The sequence below is a fragment of the Chiloscyllium plagiosum genome, unplaced genomic scaffold (assembly GCF_037043375.1).
Source record: "Chiloscyllium plagiosum isolate Xiang-an unplaced genomic scaffold, Cpla_swu_hap1 HiC_scaffold_37, whole genome shotgun sequence".
Taxonomy (NCBI): Eukaryota; Metazoa; Chordata; class Chondrichthyes; order Orectolobiformes; family Hemiscylliidae; genus Chiloscyllium; species Chiloscyllium plagiosum.
Window position 1 is genome coordinate 28,280,174 of NW_028270175.1, and position 19,335 is coordinate 28,299,508.

The 19,335-nt window shown below is 41.1% G+C and overlaps 1 protein-coding gene across 7 annotated transcripts in view; it reads right to left on the reverse strand.

Moving 5' to 3' along the window:
* Positions 1-10,205: 10,205 nt before the first annotated feature.
* prdm2a (PR domain containing 2, with ZNF domain a) overlaps positions 10,206-19,335 on the reverse strand; it is a 172,634-nt gene continuing 163,504 nt past the window's right edge. For all 7 annotated transcript variants that reach the window (XM_043675655.2, XM_043675654.2, XM_087980537.1 and 4 more), the window contains 2 exons: positions 15,121-19,058; positions 10,206-11,517 (listed from right to left, as the gene is read on the reverse strand). In XM_043675655.2, coding sequence (XP_043531590.1) covers positions 11,491-11,517; positions 15,121-19,058 — 3,965 coding nt within the window. In that variant the 3' untranslated portion in view covers positions 10,206-11,490. The remainder of the gene's footprint in view (positions 11,518-15,120; positions 19,059-19,335) is intronic.

Sequence of the window (19,335 nt, forward strand, 5' to 3'; positions counted from 1 at the left end):
AATATATAGATGATGTTGGTGAGATCACAGGGCTGTATGAATAGGGAATCTGGAAAATTAAAGATTTTCAGTATTGAAATGAGTTTAATTTTATAGATGTGTGTACGCCTCATATCCTGTATTGTAATGGTTCATTGAAGGTTGGCAAAATGCACTAACTACTGCATTGAAGTTTTAAGTGAAAGAACATGATCAAATTCTAGAACAGGTAATGGGATAACATAACTTTAGTAACTGTGACCAAGAAGCTTAATAAAAATTTCCTTCCATGATGGGACAACTTGAATTTACGCTATCCCTTTCACAGACAATGAACAGTAAAAGTAAAAATAGCTGCATAATTTTATTTTTCTCATTTTTGGTTCAAACCACTTGAGCATTAAGTAACATCAGTTATATTCCATGTAGTATTAAGTGGGTGATGCAATTTGCCAGAGATGGTATACTTTGAAAAAGGCACTAAAATTTGTGGTCCTCCTGTTTGTTAAATGGAAGAGATCCCATGAAAGTTCATGATCTCACTTGAAGAATAGGAGGAACATTGCTCTGTGCTCTAGCAATATTTATCCAACAATACCAAAGCCATTAATTTGTCAACATGATTTGTAGCATCTTACATAATTATATTTCAGAAGCAATCAGCTGTAAGGATTGGAGGCCTGTGACCACTGGTGTGCCACAAGGATCGGTGCTGGGACCACTGCTTTACATAATTTATATAAAATGATTTGGATGTGAGCATAAGAGGTATAGTTAGTAAGTCTGCAGATGACACCAAAATTGGAGGTGTAGTGGACAGTGAAAGAAGGTTACCTCAGATCACAACAGGATCTTGACCAGATGGGCCGATGGGCTGAGAAGGGGGAGTTTAATTTAGATAAATGCGAAGTGCTGCATTTTGGGAAAGGAAATGAGAGCAGGACTTATACACTTAATGGTAGGGTCCTAGGGAGCATTGCTGAACAAACAGACCTTGGAGTGCAGGTTCATTGCTCCTTGAAAGTGGAGTCGCAGGAAGATAGGATAGTGAAGATGGCATTTGATATGCTTTCCTTTATTCGTCAGAGTATTGAGTACAGGAGTTAGGACGTCATGTTGCAGCTGTATAGAACATTGGTTAAGCCACTGTTGAAATATTGTGCGCAATGCTGGTCTCCTTCCTATTGGAAAGATGTTGCGAAACTTGAAAGGATTCAGAAAAGATTTACAAGGATGTTGCCAGGGTTGGAGGGGTTTGAGCTATAGGGGGAGGTTGAATAGGCTCGGGGTGTTTTCCCTGGACCATCAGAGACTGAGGGGTGACTTCATAGAGGTTTATAAAATCAGGAGGGGCATGGACAGGATAAATAGACAAAGTATTTTCCCTGGGGTGGGAGAGTCCAAAACTAGAGGGCAAAGAGACCTAAGGGGTAACTTTTTCACAGAGAGGGTGGTATGTGTATGGAATAAGCTGCCAGAGGGAAGTGGTGGAGGCTGGTACAATTGCAACATTTAAAAAGCATTTGGATTGGTATATGAACAGGAAGGGTTTGGAGGGATATGGACCAGGCGCTGGCAGATGGGACGAGATTGGGTTGGGATATCTGGTCAGCATGGACGAGTTGGACCGAAGGATGTGTTTCTGTGCTGTACACCTCTATGACTATTTGTTTTTCTTCTTATTCGGTGAAGGTCTGTAATGCTTAACCTTTTAAACTTTGTTTCTCTTTCTTACTATATTGTACCAAGTTTTTTGTACTTGGTTAACTTGTACACAAGTTGGCACCATGTGTGGTGACATTATACACTTTTCCCTGTACTCCTGTACGTAAGCATACGTGACAATAAAATCTAAATCTCCTCTTGTTTGCCTTTCACTTCCCTTCTATATTCAATCTGGTTCTCATTGAATGTTCAACATGACATGTCATAAACACGCCTTTTCTTCATTTTGGTCTGCTTTTCCCTTACCTTTCCCTTTTTGAGGAAGCATACATAGACTGGACCTGGTCCACATTCAGATGAAGAAAGTCCTCCATTGTAACTGCTCGAGATTGCTTGTACCTCTCTGTAATTTAGTTTGATTTATTCCTCAACATCCTTCCCATTATAGTTGGCAGTCTATAGACTACAAAGAGCAATGTAACTGCACCTTTTTTCTTCTTTATCTCTAACCAAATTGATTCTATACTTCACAGTCTGGAGGTAGTTTGAAAATCCATTGCCATGGGGCTCGGAGCTGGCAACTCAACAGGTTTGAAACCATTTGAGAGCAGAACTGTCAATCAAACATCAAGATGCAGGATCTTTTCCCACAATATTTAAAAACAAAATCAAAACTTCAGGTCTCACATTTGGCATCAGGCGGTTTTGATGTGGAGGATGTCACAAAGCCACCTTACTTTATTCTCATCTGATGTTCCTACGTACCCTACCTTCCAGTTGGGATTCCGATCGGAAACAGGAAGAAGCTTTGTCGACTTCAGTTCAGCAGCATTGAGACCAATTACTACCAGTCTGCCAGAACCAGCCAATTCAGCATAAACTAGGGATTGATCCTTGATCTTTCCTATCCAGTGGAGCTCAGTTGCATGTTGGAGAAATTGGGTGAAATACAGCCTTAGTCACAATCCACTGTGTCCCATGATGTCAAATGTAACAGAATGGGTTCATGTTGAACAGAGTGTAGCTGTCTCTCCATAGGCAGTGAAGAATCATCATTAAAGACTTTCATGAGGTTAAGCTGGGAAAGAGTTTAAGAGGAAAGGAAAAATTGAATTACCAAAGGAAAGATCAGACACATTGTTCTGTAAAATCCCAGTGTAATGCAAGGTTAGAATGATTAATGACATTGCATGGTTTATTAAATGGTATCCCTCCTCCACCAGACTGTAAGAAACTGTGGCACAGTAGTGACACCTGCTGTTGACATGTTTAAGTACACAACTGTACAAACAGTTAAAAGATGCATTATATCGAGTCAGAGTTACACAGCATGGAAACAGATCCTTCAGTCCAATTCGTCCATGCCAATCAGACATCCTGAACAGATCTACTCCAGTTTTCCAGTACTTGGCCCATATCTGGATGCCTTTTAAATGTTGTCATCATACCAGTCTCCACCACCATCCCTGGCAGATCATTCCATACATGCATCATCCTCAATGTGAGAAAGTTGCCTTTTAGGTCCCTTTTAAATCATTCCCCCTCACCTTAAACCGATGCCTCTAGTTTTGGATTCACCTACCTTGGGGAAAAGACCTTGGCTATTCACCCTGTCCATGCCTCTCACGATTTTATAAACATCTACATGGACACCCCTCATCCTCTGACACTGCAGGGAAAATAGCCCCAGCCTATTCAGCCCCTCCCTATATATTAGATTAGATTCCCTACAGTGTGGAAACAGGCCCTTCGGCCCAACCAGTCCACACCGACCCTCCAAAGAGCAACCCACCCATACCCTTTTCCACTCTGACTAATGCACCTAACACTATGGGCAATTTAGCATGCCCTGCCCTGCACATCTTTGGACTCATTTACAATATATTTACAAGGAGGGTAAACTTGACAGCTGCTTACTCTCACCATCTTGCATTTACGCATCACCCCAGTACCTGCTGACCTACATTGGGTCCCAATCAAGCAACATCTCAATTATAAATTTCTCCTCCTCCATTTCAAGTCGTCCTCCCAAAAATTGTAATCTCCTTCAACTCTACAATTCTCTTAGATAGCTGAACTTATATAATTCCGGCTTCTTCACCATTCTCAATATTCACTGCACCATTGATTAGATTAAATTCCCTACAGTATGAAAACAGGCCCTTCGGCCCAACAAGTCCACACCAACCCTCCGAAGAGTAACCCACCCAGATCCAGTCCCCCACCCTATATTTACCCCTGACTAATGCACTATAGGCAATTTAGCATGGCCAATTCTCCTGACCTGCACATCTTTTGATTATAGGAGGAAACCAGAGCAACCGGAGGAAACCTGCGCAGACACAGGGATAATGTACAAACTCCACACAGTTGCCCGAGGCGGGATTCGAACCTGGGTCTCTGGTGCTGTGAGGCAGCAGTGCTAGCCACTGAGCTGCCCCATTAGCGGTTGTGTATTCAGTTGCCACAAGTTCAGGAATTCGCTTTCCAACCTCTTCACCTCTCTTTCTCAGCAGATGTTGTTTCAGGCCATCTGCCCTAAAATTTTCTTATGCTGGTTTGTTGAACTACATACACACTCCTGTAAAATGCCTGGAGATGTTTTATTACAGTAAGTTTGGAATATATAATTTGTTGGTGTCAAATGAAATATCGCAGCATTACTTATTAGAAAATCTTTGTCCACTTTACTCTTCTCCAGATGCTGTTGACTCCTCAGTCTGGTACCAGTCCAGAAATGCCAACATTTACCCAGTTAATGCAAAGCTATTCAACAATGTAGTACAATTAGTATAACGTAGACTAGCATAACAGAGACCAAGTGAGTTACGTCTAAAAATATACACATACTTCAACCCCCACTCCCCCTCCACCCCAGCTGAACAAGGATTATGGATCTTTTTCTCTCCCTCCCTCTGGAGTTATTAGGGTAAATGAGTGGTACAACTCTGGGCAGAGAATTTTAACTGGGAATGTGAGGTCTAGATGACTCAATTCCAACTCATGCACAACTAAATACTTCTTGGGTTGTTGATTTTTTTTAAACTTTCTTAAATTTATCTTATAACTGTTTCCACACTGGTGTGATAAGATAATGAGCTTATAGTGCAAGTTAGAAATTGAGTGAGAATCAGCAACATTTGCCCAGGTGATCAAACTTACAATAGTCACCTACAGCATCATATCTTAGATTACATACAGTATGGAAACAAGCCCATCAGCCCCACAAGTCCACACCGACCCGCCGAAGCGCAACCCACCCAGACCTATTCCCCTACATTTACACCTAATACTACGGGCAATTTAGCATGGGCCAGTTCACCTAATCTGCACATTTTTGGACTGTGAGAGGAAACCGGAGCACCCGGAGGAAACCCACGCAGACACGGGGAGAATGTGCAAACTCCACACAGTCAGTCAGTTGCCTAAGACGGGAATTGAACCCGGGTCTCTAGCGCTGTGAAGCTGCAGTGCTAACCACTGTGCCGCCCATATAGGGTACATTTTCATTAAAAGAAACCCTTTTTTGAAGGCAATTTTTTTCTTTCCAGTTTCTCATTGGCTTTCCAAGATTAAGATACATCTCAGGATAAACAAGCAACCTGTCAGTCATCACAAAGGTGTCACCCACATTGAAATGCACCCTGGTCCCAATGGAAATACTTCCCCTTCCTCTCAGCAGCCTTGCACTGCACTCCCTAAACTTATGTTTTTGACCGGACTCATTGCCCCTCAATGGGCTTTTGCAATCTCTGTGCATGTAAAGGCAGTCAACACACCTCAGTGTTTGCACTTGTTACTCCAGAGCACATAATGAGGTCAGACACTAAACAGTATTGAAAGTTCATTGCTGCCTAAAAATGGTATCGTACTGAACTCAGGGATTACTGTAACCTACGAGTGGACTTTGGGGAGGGAGAGGTGACGGAAGCAGGACGTCGGGGATATTTAATCCAAGGCCAATTCTCTCACGCTGCCATAAATCAGTCTGCTGCATTTGGCAAAAGTTGCAACACTTGGCATGAATTGGTTGTATCTGAAGCAATTCCAAATTGTAACAGATATAATAAAGTGCTCAATGAAAACTGGCCAGTTTTAATAGTAACCATTTCTCCCTCTTAATTGAGAGATATTAACAACTCCTCTTATTAATTTCAAACAGATGGGAGTTACAAGTCTCAGCAAACACCAAACCTATTTCAACCTTTGCTATGCTGTAGTATCTGTCATGGGCATTTTACAATGCCACTTGTCAACACAGGATTTATAACCTATTCTTGAACTGCTGCCAGTTCAATGCTTTGAATAGATCAACTTGCACTTTTTACTCTGAATGCTGATGCTAGAAATTTAAATCTGCGGTGTTCCAATTATTAAATATTGCTTTTCTTGGTCTCCTTCCAATTAGTTTTTTTGCCACCCCCTTTTCCCCACTCAGAACACAAACGGAAGCAGGAGGCGGCCATTTGGTCCTATGAGCCAACTTTGCTGTTCAGAAAGATCATATCTGATTTACAACCCTACAATATTTAACAATCAATCAATCAATCTCTACTTTGAATGTATTAAATGACTGAGCAACCACAGCTCTCTGGTATAGAGAATTCCAAAAGAGCCACAGGGCAACACAGTGGCTCAGTGGTCAGCACCGCTACCTCTCAGCACTAGGGACCTGGATTTGATTCCAGCCTCAGGCGACAGCTTGTGTGGAATTTGCACATTCTCCTAGGTCCTCCAGTTTCCTCTCACATTCCACAAGATGTGCCGGTCATGCTAAATTGCCCATAGTGTTAGGTTCATTAATCAGAGGGAAATGAGTCTTCGGAGGGTCAGTGTGGACTTGTGGGGCCGAAAGGCTGGTTTCCACACTGTAGGGAATCTAATCTAATCTAAGAAATCTATCTTCAGTTCTAAATGGCTGGTGCCTTATTCTAAGACAATGATATTGAGTTTGAATTTTCACCAAGGGAACATCTGCCCTGCTAAGAATGCTACAAGTTTTAATAAGATCATATTTAATTTTTCCACACTGTAGGAATAAATCTCAGCTTATTTCCTACTGTTTTACCTCCTTAAAACATTCCGCTTATGCTAACAGACTTCCAGCAAATCCAGGAATCCCAATTTTACATAGTAACCTCTAGTGGTACCTTATCGAATGCTTTTTGAAAAATAACATCCACAAGTTACTCCTTACTTATCTTGCACCTGAAGTCTCCTTACTACCTCCTACCTTGCAGGTCTTTACTACTACTCCTGCACAATCTACCAACAGTGACAACAAACTATGAGTTTACCCTCACGGTAGGGACTAAAGCTATCTTTTACTTAGCATTACACTTTGGCAGTGTAGCTTTGAATAATGCACCAGTTAGGGGTGATTTGTTGACAAAACATTAATTCGGTTCAAACAGTTACAACAACATGAGTATATTTGAATCACACTCCTGAAATTTGTCTCAACTACAGCAAAACATTGCCTATGAGTTAAGTTGCTGGACATTAGAAACAAATAATATATACAATAATACTATATTTGTAACTGCTGAGGGGAGGATGCAAGAGAAAGAATGTTTACACTTTTATAATGCTGAGGTGAACTACCAATATGTGACTTTCCAGATCTGGTATCCTTCGACGTAAAGCAAGTAAAGTTGCTAATATCCCATTCTCTCTTTAGAGTGAGACAACTAGTTGTGATTTAACCTGAGGGTCACCATGCCTCAGGCAAGGGGCAAGGTTAAGAAGGTGCGACCTCAGCTGATACAGGATAAGCACTTACACTGTTGATGTCATCCTGCATTACAAACCAGCCATCTAGCCAACTGGGCTAATCAATCCCTGAAGGTCTCTTAAGCATAATACAACCATTGATGACTTAATAAACACCCATTCACAATCTTTCCCAGCTCAGTTCCTACATGGGCTGAAACTTTGACAACACAATTTTGCTACCATTCCAGAATCCTTTCACCACTGGCTACAGACTAGTCTTAAGTTCTTTAAAATGCAAAAGCAAGCCTAAAATCTACGAATTGGACGAAGTGCAGTAAACCTGAAGGATGACTACAAGGGGAAAGCTGTTAAGTGTCTCTGTTACGTGCGCCATTAGGTAGCAGTGGAGATACAGACATAGGCAAGTGACTCAACAATAGCGAGGGAGAATGGAACAACAGCAACCTTTTCAGCCTAACAATAACTGAGGAGCTTATTTATTTTCTTCTGCTGACATTTTTTTTGGTCAATCAAATACTTAAAGAAAATTGCTGAAAAATCATTTATCAAACCTTTTCATCTTACAGAGCAATTCACAATACCACCAATAAAAAGGGGAACAATCAACATTTGTAATGACAGGCGAGTAATATATGAATATTGTTCTTCCCCTTTATTGGTATTAGTAACTGGCCTGATGAGAGATGAAATGCTTTCTCAGCAAAAGTCATGTTCTTTCCTATAAAACAATTATTTACAGAAAACTGCTTATATTTCAGGACCAAGTCAATGGCATTGAAGACATGTTCCTGGAAAGGAGTACTAGTGAAAGTCCTAAATAAAATACTGTTACATAAACAAGAGGTCCCTTGGCATGTGAAAGGAAGGATGGGTTAAAATCTTGGGTGGAATTAAGTTCCAGTGACGTGGTTCTCTCTTCCTGGGAGGTTAGGTACATCATTGGAGAAGGCCTGATGCAAATTAAGTGCACTTAGGCTCTAAACTGGCTGGTGTTAGGCCATTTGTGATTGAGGATATCGGAGGGTTGAAATCTTGACCCTGGAGAGCAGCTGGTCAGTCAGAGACTGGCAGCTCTCCATTACTTGCAGCAATACCTGGTAATGCTCCAAGGCCTATACAGAGGCTGGATGCTAGATCCAGAGAGACAAGTGATTGGGACTTGGGAAAATGCAAAGTTGGAGCCATGGGAAGGCAAGTGTGTGTTCAGCAGCTACCCTCTACCACTGGTGGGTTTCTGGATCAGATACTGTTTGATAATGAGGGGCCTCCACAACAGATTTTACTGGGTGGCCTTCAGCAGCCATAGGGGTTCAAGCAAGTCCAAGCCTTTCCACCCTCCACAATTCTGGATGGTTTTCCTAGCACTAGAGATCAGGCACATGCCTGATTCTCTCGAGGCCCCTACTACCAAGCTTGTTCCAGCAAGTTCCGCTAATCTTAGTTCATTAATATTTTGCCTATGTCAGACTTACTGACACCTTTATTCACCCAAAGCAATTCAGAAAAATATGTACATTGAATACAAGCCTTGAGTTGGGGAGGTGGTATTCTAAAAATTTCCTTCTCGTCAGTCGTCTAGCATCAAATATTGAATAGGAAAATTGACCCTAATCCTGCTATAACCAAACTGGAAACATTAAAGAAACTTCACGCCCAAACTAATCTATTTGGTGTCTTGACTTTAGACTTGACAGAGCTTCATGCAGCTATCTGCAGTGTGCATGATCAGAGTGTGTTTGGTGAGGCATGTCTCTGAGTGCATTACTCTGTAATTAAATCATTCTCACCCTGACCTGGAAATGCCAGTGGATTGGTCTCACGTCCGCTACATATGTAAAGATATTATGCCTTACAAACCAGCTGGTGAGGAGATGGCCTAGTGGTATTATCATCAGATTATTAATCCAGAGACCTAGGTAATGTTCTGGGGAATGGGTTCTTTATTCCATAAAAAAAAAGTCCAATACTGTTGATTAGGGAAGAAAATTGCTGACCTACATTGTGACTCCAGAGACACAGCCAACTCAACTGCTGGATGAACATTAAATGCTGGCCCAGCATTTAAAAAAGATCATATTTGATCTGATGCTCCTCTCAATTACTTTGAAATCATTATTCCAGATCAGTCTTAGCTCATCTCAATCAAGAAAATTTCAGCTTTCCAAGCATCCACAACGTTTGGGGAATCAGGTTTCAGATTTCCATCATACCTGATGCAGCGAAAGTGCTTTCTAATTTAAAAGGGCCTAAGCTCTAATGTTAACACTCTCATTTTCCCTGAGGGTCAGTGTGCAAAACCAGATGGAATATTACTGAACAGGCTTACCCATTGTTCTGCATAACTGAAGTATCCTTTCCTCATTTCAAATGTCAATCCCCTTGAGATAAAGGCCAACATTCAACTAACTTTTCAGATTTATTTTTGAAACTTGCGTACTAGCTTGTTTGCATAGGTAACTAACATTAGTTTTCTACAGCTCTGTCTTCCAATGACAGAGAATTCAGATTTCCTATATTGAACTCCAACTCTGTTGTTCCCTATAATTTACTGTTTCCATTCACACAATTCCTTGTAGTGTGACCTACAAACATGAAAGAGTCATGTTTGTGATCATTCAGCACATCTTGCCTTTTACTCCTAGCCCAAAGTCCCAACAATCTCTGCCTTGAAGATTTAAAATTAGCACAGCCATGCACGCACATGGGAGATAGAAGATATGGGTGGTGGGTGGAGGGGAAGGAAGAGACATCAGACTTGCCATGTTTCCACCACCCTCTTGTCAAAGAAAATGCAAGACACATCAAGATGACAAGAGCAACAACAATCTGGTTACAGAAACATTCTACACATTTATTCTCACAGCCCAAATTAAAATAAACCAAAAAAGAAAATTAACAATGCAATGAAGGAATCACATACATCAGACATGTTGCCTGAAACACAATTTAAATAATTTTAAATATATCCTATGTTATTTAATTACTACAAACACTTCATACAATTTTTATTTTAACAAAGTCCCCACAAAAAGAAACAAAACAAAACAGGAATGGTTTTGAGAGTGGGAGAGCTAAAGTGGCGTGGACTTCGCAAAAGAAGTTGATTACAAATTTTTTTTTATTTTTTAAAAGAGGTAGATCACTTTTAAGAACAGAAATGGGTTGTGAAAAATAGTATCTTCCCCCCTTCAAGTCTAAAATTCATCCAAAAAATTACAGTAGAAACAGAGCGCCTTGAGAAGAGGAGATAACTTCCTCAGAGATGGAGAGAAAAAGAAAGCATGGCAGGGAAACAGGTGGGGGTGATGAGGAAGCGAATAAAGCAAAAGAAATTCACTACTGAAAGCCCAGGGGGAAAAAAAAAGACTGCAGCAGTGTTTCTGGGCACGAGACCTGGTGAAAACCAGTTTGGTAGCAGTTTTGTGCAATGCATTCAGTCTTGTTATTTGAGGTGCACTTACTTTACAAAAGGGTCTCTTAAAAATTATACAGCAGGAAACAGAATGAGGGAGGAGCTGGGTGCATAGAGATAGCCTTGCACTAATATTCTCCCTTTAGACCTTATCAGCAGAAATAATATCTCTCAAGCTGGATTTCCTGACACTCCCCCCACCCCCCCACCCCCAACAAAAAGAGTATTAGAAACAGACAGGACTGATTCCAAGTCAGTTCTGCCCCTGCTATTCCAAAAGGATATTTCAATGAAGACTCATACTTCCAATTGCTGCTTAGGTGACCATGCACAGCCTATGGACTGATATTGTGTTTGACTTAAATTTTCCAATTCACAAAGTGCATGCCAGATACTGTCTCTTTTTTTAGTCCCCCAAAGTCTTGCCATTTCCCATAATCGCAGACAGGCCGCACGTTCGTAAAGGATCCGATGGTTGGACACAATGTGAAACATTTCTTTAACACTTCCTGCTTTCAGAGGTTTGCATCAACACACTGGAAGATCTCTCTGAAGCGAAAGACAGAAAAACACAACAGATCACCAGGTTTCTTGCGTCTCTTGCAATCCAGTACGACCAATTCCGTAGACCCATTTGAATGGCAGTCTAGGTTCAATGTTTTATTTTCAAGTCAGTTATTAAGAGACAAACAACGGTGTTACCTCACCATCTTCACTGCATAAACCTGAAAATGAAGAACAAAAATTACAGATGTTTTCACTTCTTGTGCTGTTCAATAACTTTACCATTTTCCACTATATAATAATAAGTGTGAATATCTTCTGAAAGATAAAGAACTTAAATATTGCTAAATGGAAACTAGAAGTTGAAGATTTTTGTCTTGCACTCCTCAGAACAAGGACCCAAGAAAGGGGCGGCACGGTGGCTCAGTGGTTAGCACTGTTGCCTCACAGCACCAGGGTCCCAGGTTCGATTCCAGCCTTGGGCGACAGTCTGTGTGGAGTTTGCACATTCTCCCAGAGTCTGCATGGGTTTCCTCTGGGTGCTCCAGTTTCCTCTCACAGTCCAAAGATGTGCAGGTCAGGTGAATTGGCCATGCTAAATTGTCCCACTGTGTTAGGTGCATTTGTCAGAGGGAAAAGGGTCTAGATGGGTTACTCTTCGGAGGGTCCGTGTGGTATGGTTGGGCCGAAGGGCCTGCTTCCATACTGTAGGGAATCTAATCTAAACAGACTTGAGACAGAAAAGAGACACCCACTAAGTACAGCACGAGAAGAGGATGCTGATTGGTTGGGCCATCACTGGTCTGAAGATGTAATTGTCAATCTTAATTCTCAACTGACAAGTAAATTCTGATTGATCAGGATACTGCGATAGGAATGCAGTAGAGTTGGATGCCTTTATAACCCCTTTCTTTAAAGAAGTATGCAATATGCATAAATTCTTTTAGCCTTGACGATAGAAACTACTTCGCACTCTGCATTTTAGGGGGCACACAAATGCATCACATCATTAGCTTAAGCTCATTTCCAGGGCAACTCTTAGACCAGCCTGGATCCTAGATTATTTAATAAATGATTTCCAATAACAATAACAGCTAACAAGAAATATCCTAAAACCAATTTAAGATCAACCAAGCTTTCATGCCAGATATGTGCTTCCTCCAAAGTCTTGCCATTTCTCATAATCCCAGACAGGCTACACATTCATGAAGGATCTGGTGCTTAGATACACTGCATAAAACATTTCTTTAATGTTTTCTGCGTTCAGTTCATGGAGGAGGAGAATCGTGCCAAAAATCAGTTCCTTTGGTATGTTGCATCAATTAGACTGACAATACCATGTTGTTGCATTCAGTTCCTACCACTAGAGGCTCTCAGTGATCTGAAATAACAAGGGCTATTTTAGAGCTTACTCTGTGGCATGGTCACTTTTGAACCGCAGACAGACATGTAGTACCCAAGAGGAATTAAAGTGTAATACAAAATCATAGCCTCTTTCTAGTACTGTATGGATTGAGACAACCTCATTGCCAGTGTTATTGCAAGAACTGACATGTTGAGGAAAGGTGGGGTTGAAGATGAAGCATACTAATATGCCATACAGAACCTTTTGTATGGAAAGCATGAGGCAACCAAAACATATTTTCGGGCTCTACGCCAGATTTTCCCTCAGATTCATGTTACTCATAACTCCTGTGTAGGATTTGATCCAGACTACACATTTAACGTTCAGTATCTTGACTAATCCCATCTACACTCAAAATCCTTCACTTTTTAAAAAGGAACAAATTATTTTTAAAAATATAACTTATAAATTCTGCTTTAATACGTCTACAGTGAATGCCACAATATTACAGCAAAAGGGATGGAAGTCCTGTCACAAAGTAATATTTCTGCCTTTGAGCCAAAAGCTCCAAGTTAGAGTTTCATTCCAGGATTTGATGACCATAGAAGATATGTTCAGAATGTGGCCAAACTAGTCAATTGTCAACCTATAAATTGTTGCAATATACCTCGCGAGATGGGGTGGGGGCTTGGGGGAAGAGGGAGGGGCAAGAGGGGAGGCTCCTAATCAGCCATGCTTGACATGGAGTAACAGCCCTTAACCTATAGCTTCTGGTGACAAGCTAGTCACCAGTTGCAGGAAAATTTTGATGTGGAAACAGATGCAAGCTTGTGCTTTGCCCGCCTTGTGCACCATTAAAGCCAGAGGATAGAAAACACAATCCCATAAAGAAATTTTCATCTTACTCCTCAATGATATCACAAATTCATATCCTCCTCACAGTCTCAGATGACCTGTCGAAGAAATCTATGATCATAATTTTAATCATGTTATGAAGGAGAGAACAATATACTTAAAAATTGCTTAGGTCAAGATTCACCATAACCATTTGTCCTCACGTCTACCAGTTCCTATGCTTTGCCTTTTCCGTTGTAAAAAGCTACACAAAAAGCTAAACAACACAACTGTTGTTTAACTGAAGTTTTGAACAAGTGCAGCAGGAATTCTTTGTTTCCTGTATTCTATATTTCAGGGTGCAAAAAGCAGAGAGTGCTTTCCAACTAGTCTTTTAAAAAAAACTCTGTGGGTTTTATTGTCATAAATTGTATATCCCACCTCAAATTACCTTTTATCTATGTACCAAGGACCTTTTGCATCACCAAATAAAATACTGCAATTTAAGGTTAACTTAATTTCAAACACTTTTCTTTAGAAATGAAATGAGGAAAATTGACATGGTTGGTGTGGAAATAATGATTACTGTGGTGAAGAAGCTAGAACTAGGAGTTATTGTTTACAAATAAGGAGCTGTCCATTTAAGAAAGAGATAACAAGGATTTTCTCATGGAGCATTAAGTGTCTTTGGAACTTCTTCCTCAAAAGACGACAGAGAAAGAATCTGATTTTTTAAACAGAAATAGATAGATTCTGGAAAAACAAAGGGTAAACGATTATTGGAGTAAGTAGGAATGTGGAGGGGAGGTTAAAACCAGATCAGCAGTAAGCTAACTGCATGGTGAAGGGCAGAGTAGCCTAATCCTGCTCCTTAGTTGTATGTAAGTGAGCCCTTTTCCAATTGTGACACAATGAGGTAAATGCATAAAGACTTTTTTTAAAATAAGATTTATAATCATATAGTTCAGAACCAGAGAATTCAGTACAACCAGACCATGCCCACCATAATCCCAAACTAGTCCGTCCTGCCCATGCTTGGCCCGTTTCCCTCCAAAAACATTTCTTATTCATGTACTTACCTAGATGTCTTTTAAATGTTGTAACTGTACCTACATACACCAACTCCTCTGGAGGTTCATTCTACACACGAACCACTCCCTGTATAAAAAAAGTTGCCCCTCATGTCTTTTTAAACTTTTTCTCCTCTCACCTTAAAAATGTCCCCTAGTCTTGAAATCCCCCATCTGAGGAAAAAACACTTGTGATTCACTTTTTCTATACCCCTCAATTTTATATATTTCTATAAAAGTCACCCCTCAAACTCAATGCTCCAGCCTCTCCTTATAACTCAAACCCTTTATTGCTGGCAACATTCTGGTAAATCTTTTCTGAACCCTCTCCAGCTTAATAACATCTTTCCTATAACAAGACAGCCAGGACTGTTACAGAGTCAAGAGTGTGGTGTTGGAAAAACACAGGTCAGGCAGCATCGGAAGAGCAGGAGAATCGACGTTTCAGGCATAAGGCCTTCCCCAAAGTGTGTGGGATGGGGTTCAAATATACATGGCAATAAGGAAGCTAGGACATCGACAATGTGGACAGTTTTGTCAACTTTTTAAGAATTAGATGATCACCTGTAATTTACCTGAACATCATCTGATGACGATCCATGGTTCTCCTGGTCATCTTCCAATTCACTATCATTGCTATCAGTAACTCCAGGAGCCCCACTTCTTGTAACAGCACCTGTTCGAGTTTCCTTTGTTTTCCCCAAGTACTTCTCTGATCTTTTTTGCTTCATTACATTTGTTTTCCTCTGCCAAACAACTTTTTTATTCTTCATTCGGAGATACAGCCTTGGTGAAGTGAAGCCAGAGTTGGCAGAAGACCGTTGCCTGGAATCAGATTTTAACCGCTTTCCCTCTACTGGTGACACTTTCATTGGTCTTACTGGGCTTGTAGTTCTGGAGATAATAGGTGATGTGCTTGGCTTCTTTGATTTTACTGGAGGTACAGATCTCATTCGCTGCTGCAACCTTGGTGCTAAGGAAACAGACTCTGCTTGCAATGATCCCAGCATTCTTCCTCTCCTTTTTCCTAAAAGAACTGGCGTACTTTGCAGCTTGATTTCCGTGTCTGCTGTCCTCCTACGTTGGCCACCTCCTTTGTCACTGCTGGCAGGGGAGTGGGAACTAGACCCTTTTGAGGGAGGGGATGCTGGTTTCTTGGGGCAACTGTAGGTAACATGTTTATTGAGGCTTCCTAGATAAGTAAATTCTTTCTCACAGTAAGGACAATTGTGGCTTTCCGAGCTCCTGTTTTTCAATATGGCCTTCTCCTTGGCAGATGAACGGTTCTTCTGTGAGATTGCCTTCTGCACCAATTTGTTTTTTTTATTCTTTAGAGCATTCATTTTGATCTTGTTCATGGTCACTTTTGGCTTCGTCTCCACTTCAAAATTGAGCCGTTTCGGTTGCCCCATTCTCCGAATGGTGCTCTGCCTGGCTGGCTCTGCAGCAATTGCCCCATTTTTCTTCCACACTTTCTTTTTCAGTGGGATTGCATTTTTCTTTGGGGTGTAGCGTTTCTTGTCACTAGCAGATGCACAAGCCAGGATATGTTTATGCAATGCTGGCATGTTATCAAAGCTCTTGCCACACTTTGTACAGTGGATGGCTGTACTAAAGGTCTGAGGAATATTGTGTGTAGTAAAGTTTACAGCCGATGACACTGTGCTGGTAGGATTACGGTTATGATATTGAAATGGAGGAGGCTTAAAGCTCGGATAGCGTTGATTGAGACCCATACGGACATCAGGGCCTTTTGGCTTTATCCCGGATGCCATTACCTTAATGGTAGTATACAATTCCTCTGTTAAATCATTGGAATCATCATCATCTTCCTCCACCTCATGAGATGGCAATGTAGAACTTTCTTCTATTGACTGGCTTGAACAGCTGGTGGCTTTGCCTGGATCAGTGTAATTTTGAGGCCTCAGCATTCCATTTTCCAGCTCTACGTGTGTGCACTGCTGGTCAGGATGTAGGTCACGCTGATGATGCTGTAAATTGCAAAGGAACGCAAACTCTTTCTTGCAGACAGAACACACGAAAATCTTGCCTACGCCATGCAAAGATGACCGATGCTCAGACAATGCATTAGCTTCATTAAAAAGTTGCACACAAAACTCACATTTGAAGGGCCATTCTTCAGCATGAACCAACAAATGTTGGGTTAGTTCCTTGATGGAATGGAAAGAAGTTTCACAGACATTGCACTGAAAGCTTTTGGTAAATGTCGTTTCAGATTTCGCCTCTTGTACTGAGGACTGAACATTTTCTGCACTCTGATCATCAGTAGAGTTTTTAATGAGTACATCTTGGAGCGATTCTGGTTCAATTGTGGGTGGAAGAATACAATTCAATACTTGCTCACTATCAGTGTCTGGATAGCCAACGTCTTTAATTTCTTCCTTAACATTTATACCTACTGGTGACAAAGCAGGGGTTACTGACTGTAAAACTTGGGTAACTGACTCTGGAAGAGGTGAAGGTACAGAAAGGACAGGCGGTGGAGGAGAAGGAGCAGGGGTTGTTACTGGATTTGGGGTTATGTCAGGATGAGGTGGTGTCTCTACCTCTAGTTGCGGCTGAGGACTGCAGTCTGTATCTTGTTTATTGATCATTGTTAGATCTGTGCCATTATATTCATTCATAAGTACCTTCTCTAACATAGAGGTTGTAGGTTTCTTCTTTTTACTGCTGCATGAGACTGGAGTACAAACACTCCCTGTATCCTCTTTGACTTCACTGTCACTGCACAATTTTTTGTGCAAACTCAAGTCTAAGATGGTTACCCCAGGTCCTTCTAGTTCCGTTTTTACATCATGTTGCAGTTTTATGCCACTGGATAGATCTAGCGGCAAATGTGTGCAGGGAAGCCGGCTTGGCGCATATTCTTTAGAAGCTGTTATTTTGCACATTTCAAGGCTCAACGGGCTGAGAGTTTCATCTCGGCTGGATAGACTCCAAGCAGGTGAACTACTCTGGCTTTCAATTTTTGGTGCTTTTAGACCAGGTAAACTTTCACTCCATACCCTTAAAAAGTCTGTGTCCTTTCCGGTGCTGCTCAATGCTGGACTATGCTGTGGAGAATTCGGTGGTGAACTTGTTCTCCTCTTGAATCGACTTAATCCCATTGTGGGTGCCGTCGATGTTGAAGGACCAACTGAACTGTCTGGAAACAGAGTTGACCTGGGTGAACTGTTTTCCTGTATTTGAAGCAGCTGCTTGAGTTTTGAGGACAATGTATTCTTCTCCTGATGCCCACTTAAATTGTTAGTGGTCTGACCAAGAAGAGGCAGACCACAAAATGAGGAGACAACAGGTGATATAGTTTCAATGCCTAATTCTGTTTTAGTTTTTGTAAATGGTAGAGGGCTAGTGGTTCGCCTCTTTTTAGGACCTTTCAAGTCATTGTCTGCTGATTCTTTTAGAACAGTGTGGATTACTGGTACTTGTGTTGTTGTTTTAAGGTTCTGAGGAGATTCATCAGTCATTGGAAAAAGCACTGAAGACAGTCCAAATGGATTTGGGCAAGTGGTGTCAACTTCAATAACTTCACAATTACTGGTGCTGTTGTTTGATTCAATTTTGCCATCAATGTAAAAGTTCAAGTTTTCAGAGATGTTACTGGAAACATCCATAATGTATGCTTGACACTCATCAGTCTCCTCTTCATCCTCCTCATCCTCTTCGTCTTCAGTTTCTGTGCTAGCAATATGAAATCCAGAAGATGACCTGGTTTGGTCTGATGTCGGGTCCTGCTCGTCTGGAGAGCCTTTCCGTCTCATTCTAATACCCTTAAAGAGGTGACGCTCATGGATACGTCGTTGATGGCGACGCAAGTTTGTGTAAGAACCAAACGTCTTTTTGCACAATTTGCATGGGTGCTGAATTTTTGATTCACAGCTCTTGACAAGAGAACTTTCCAGGTTTTGGGGTGTTGCTTCAGAATCAGTTTTCTTATAAGTTTCCAGAGCTACAGGACTTTCCAGTCGAGTTGAAGAATTAACACTGATGTCAATTGCTGTTTTATCAAAATCAAAATCGTCCTTTTGGAGTTGTCCAGCCATATTAATTTTCAAAGTGGCTTTCTTCTTAGGCCCAGCTTCATGGCGTCGCTCATGACGTCTCATGTTGATATGGGTGCCGAAGGCTTTACCACAATACCTGCATTTGAACGTGAATCCTTCTGTTGATATGTGAATGTGCTGGTGACGTTCCAGACCTTGTTTTGTGGTAAATCTGCGCTCACAATTTTTACAAGGAAACATATGGGTTTCTTCAATGTCTCCCATTCCATTCTGATCGCTTTTTGATTTCTGCTTCAGCGATTTAACAGAAATTTTCTTTTTGGGGAGATTCTCAATAGAATCATTCTCTTCTGCCATTGCTTCTGGCTCAAGAGACATTTGTGGATACTTCAGCTGAGGCAGAATCTTCTGAGTAACTATTTGGTGAATCACTACTCTCTCCTCTTGTGAATGGGCTATAGGGGCACAAGGTTCATCCTTCTCCGAACCTAATTAAAAGAATAAAATTACTACAAAGCAAGATTTACAATATCACTTTAGCAGTTTTTCTCTTACGTTCACTATTCTATTCTGGAAAGAGAGTGTTGAAGCTCATGCAGTGTGTTAAATTAATGTATTTAAGAAATGACAGGTAAGGGAAATTGATGTCCTCACTCTAATGTTCATAGGATCACAGTTACAACACAGAAGGCAGCCAATTGGTCCATCATGCTAGAGTTCTCTGGAACAGCAGCCTAAGCTAGTTCCATCATCCCACATTTGCTT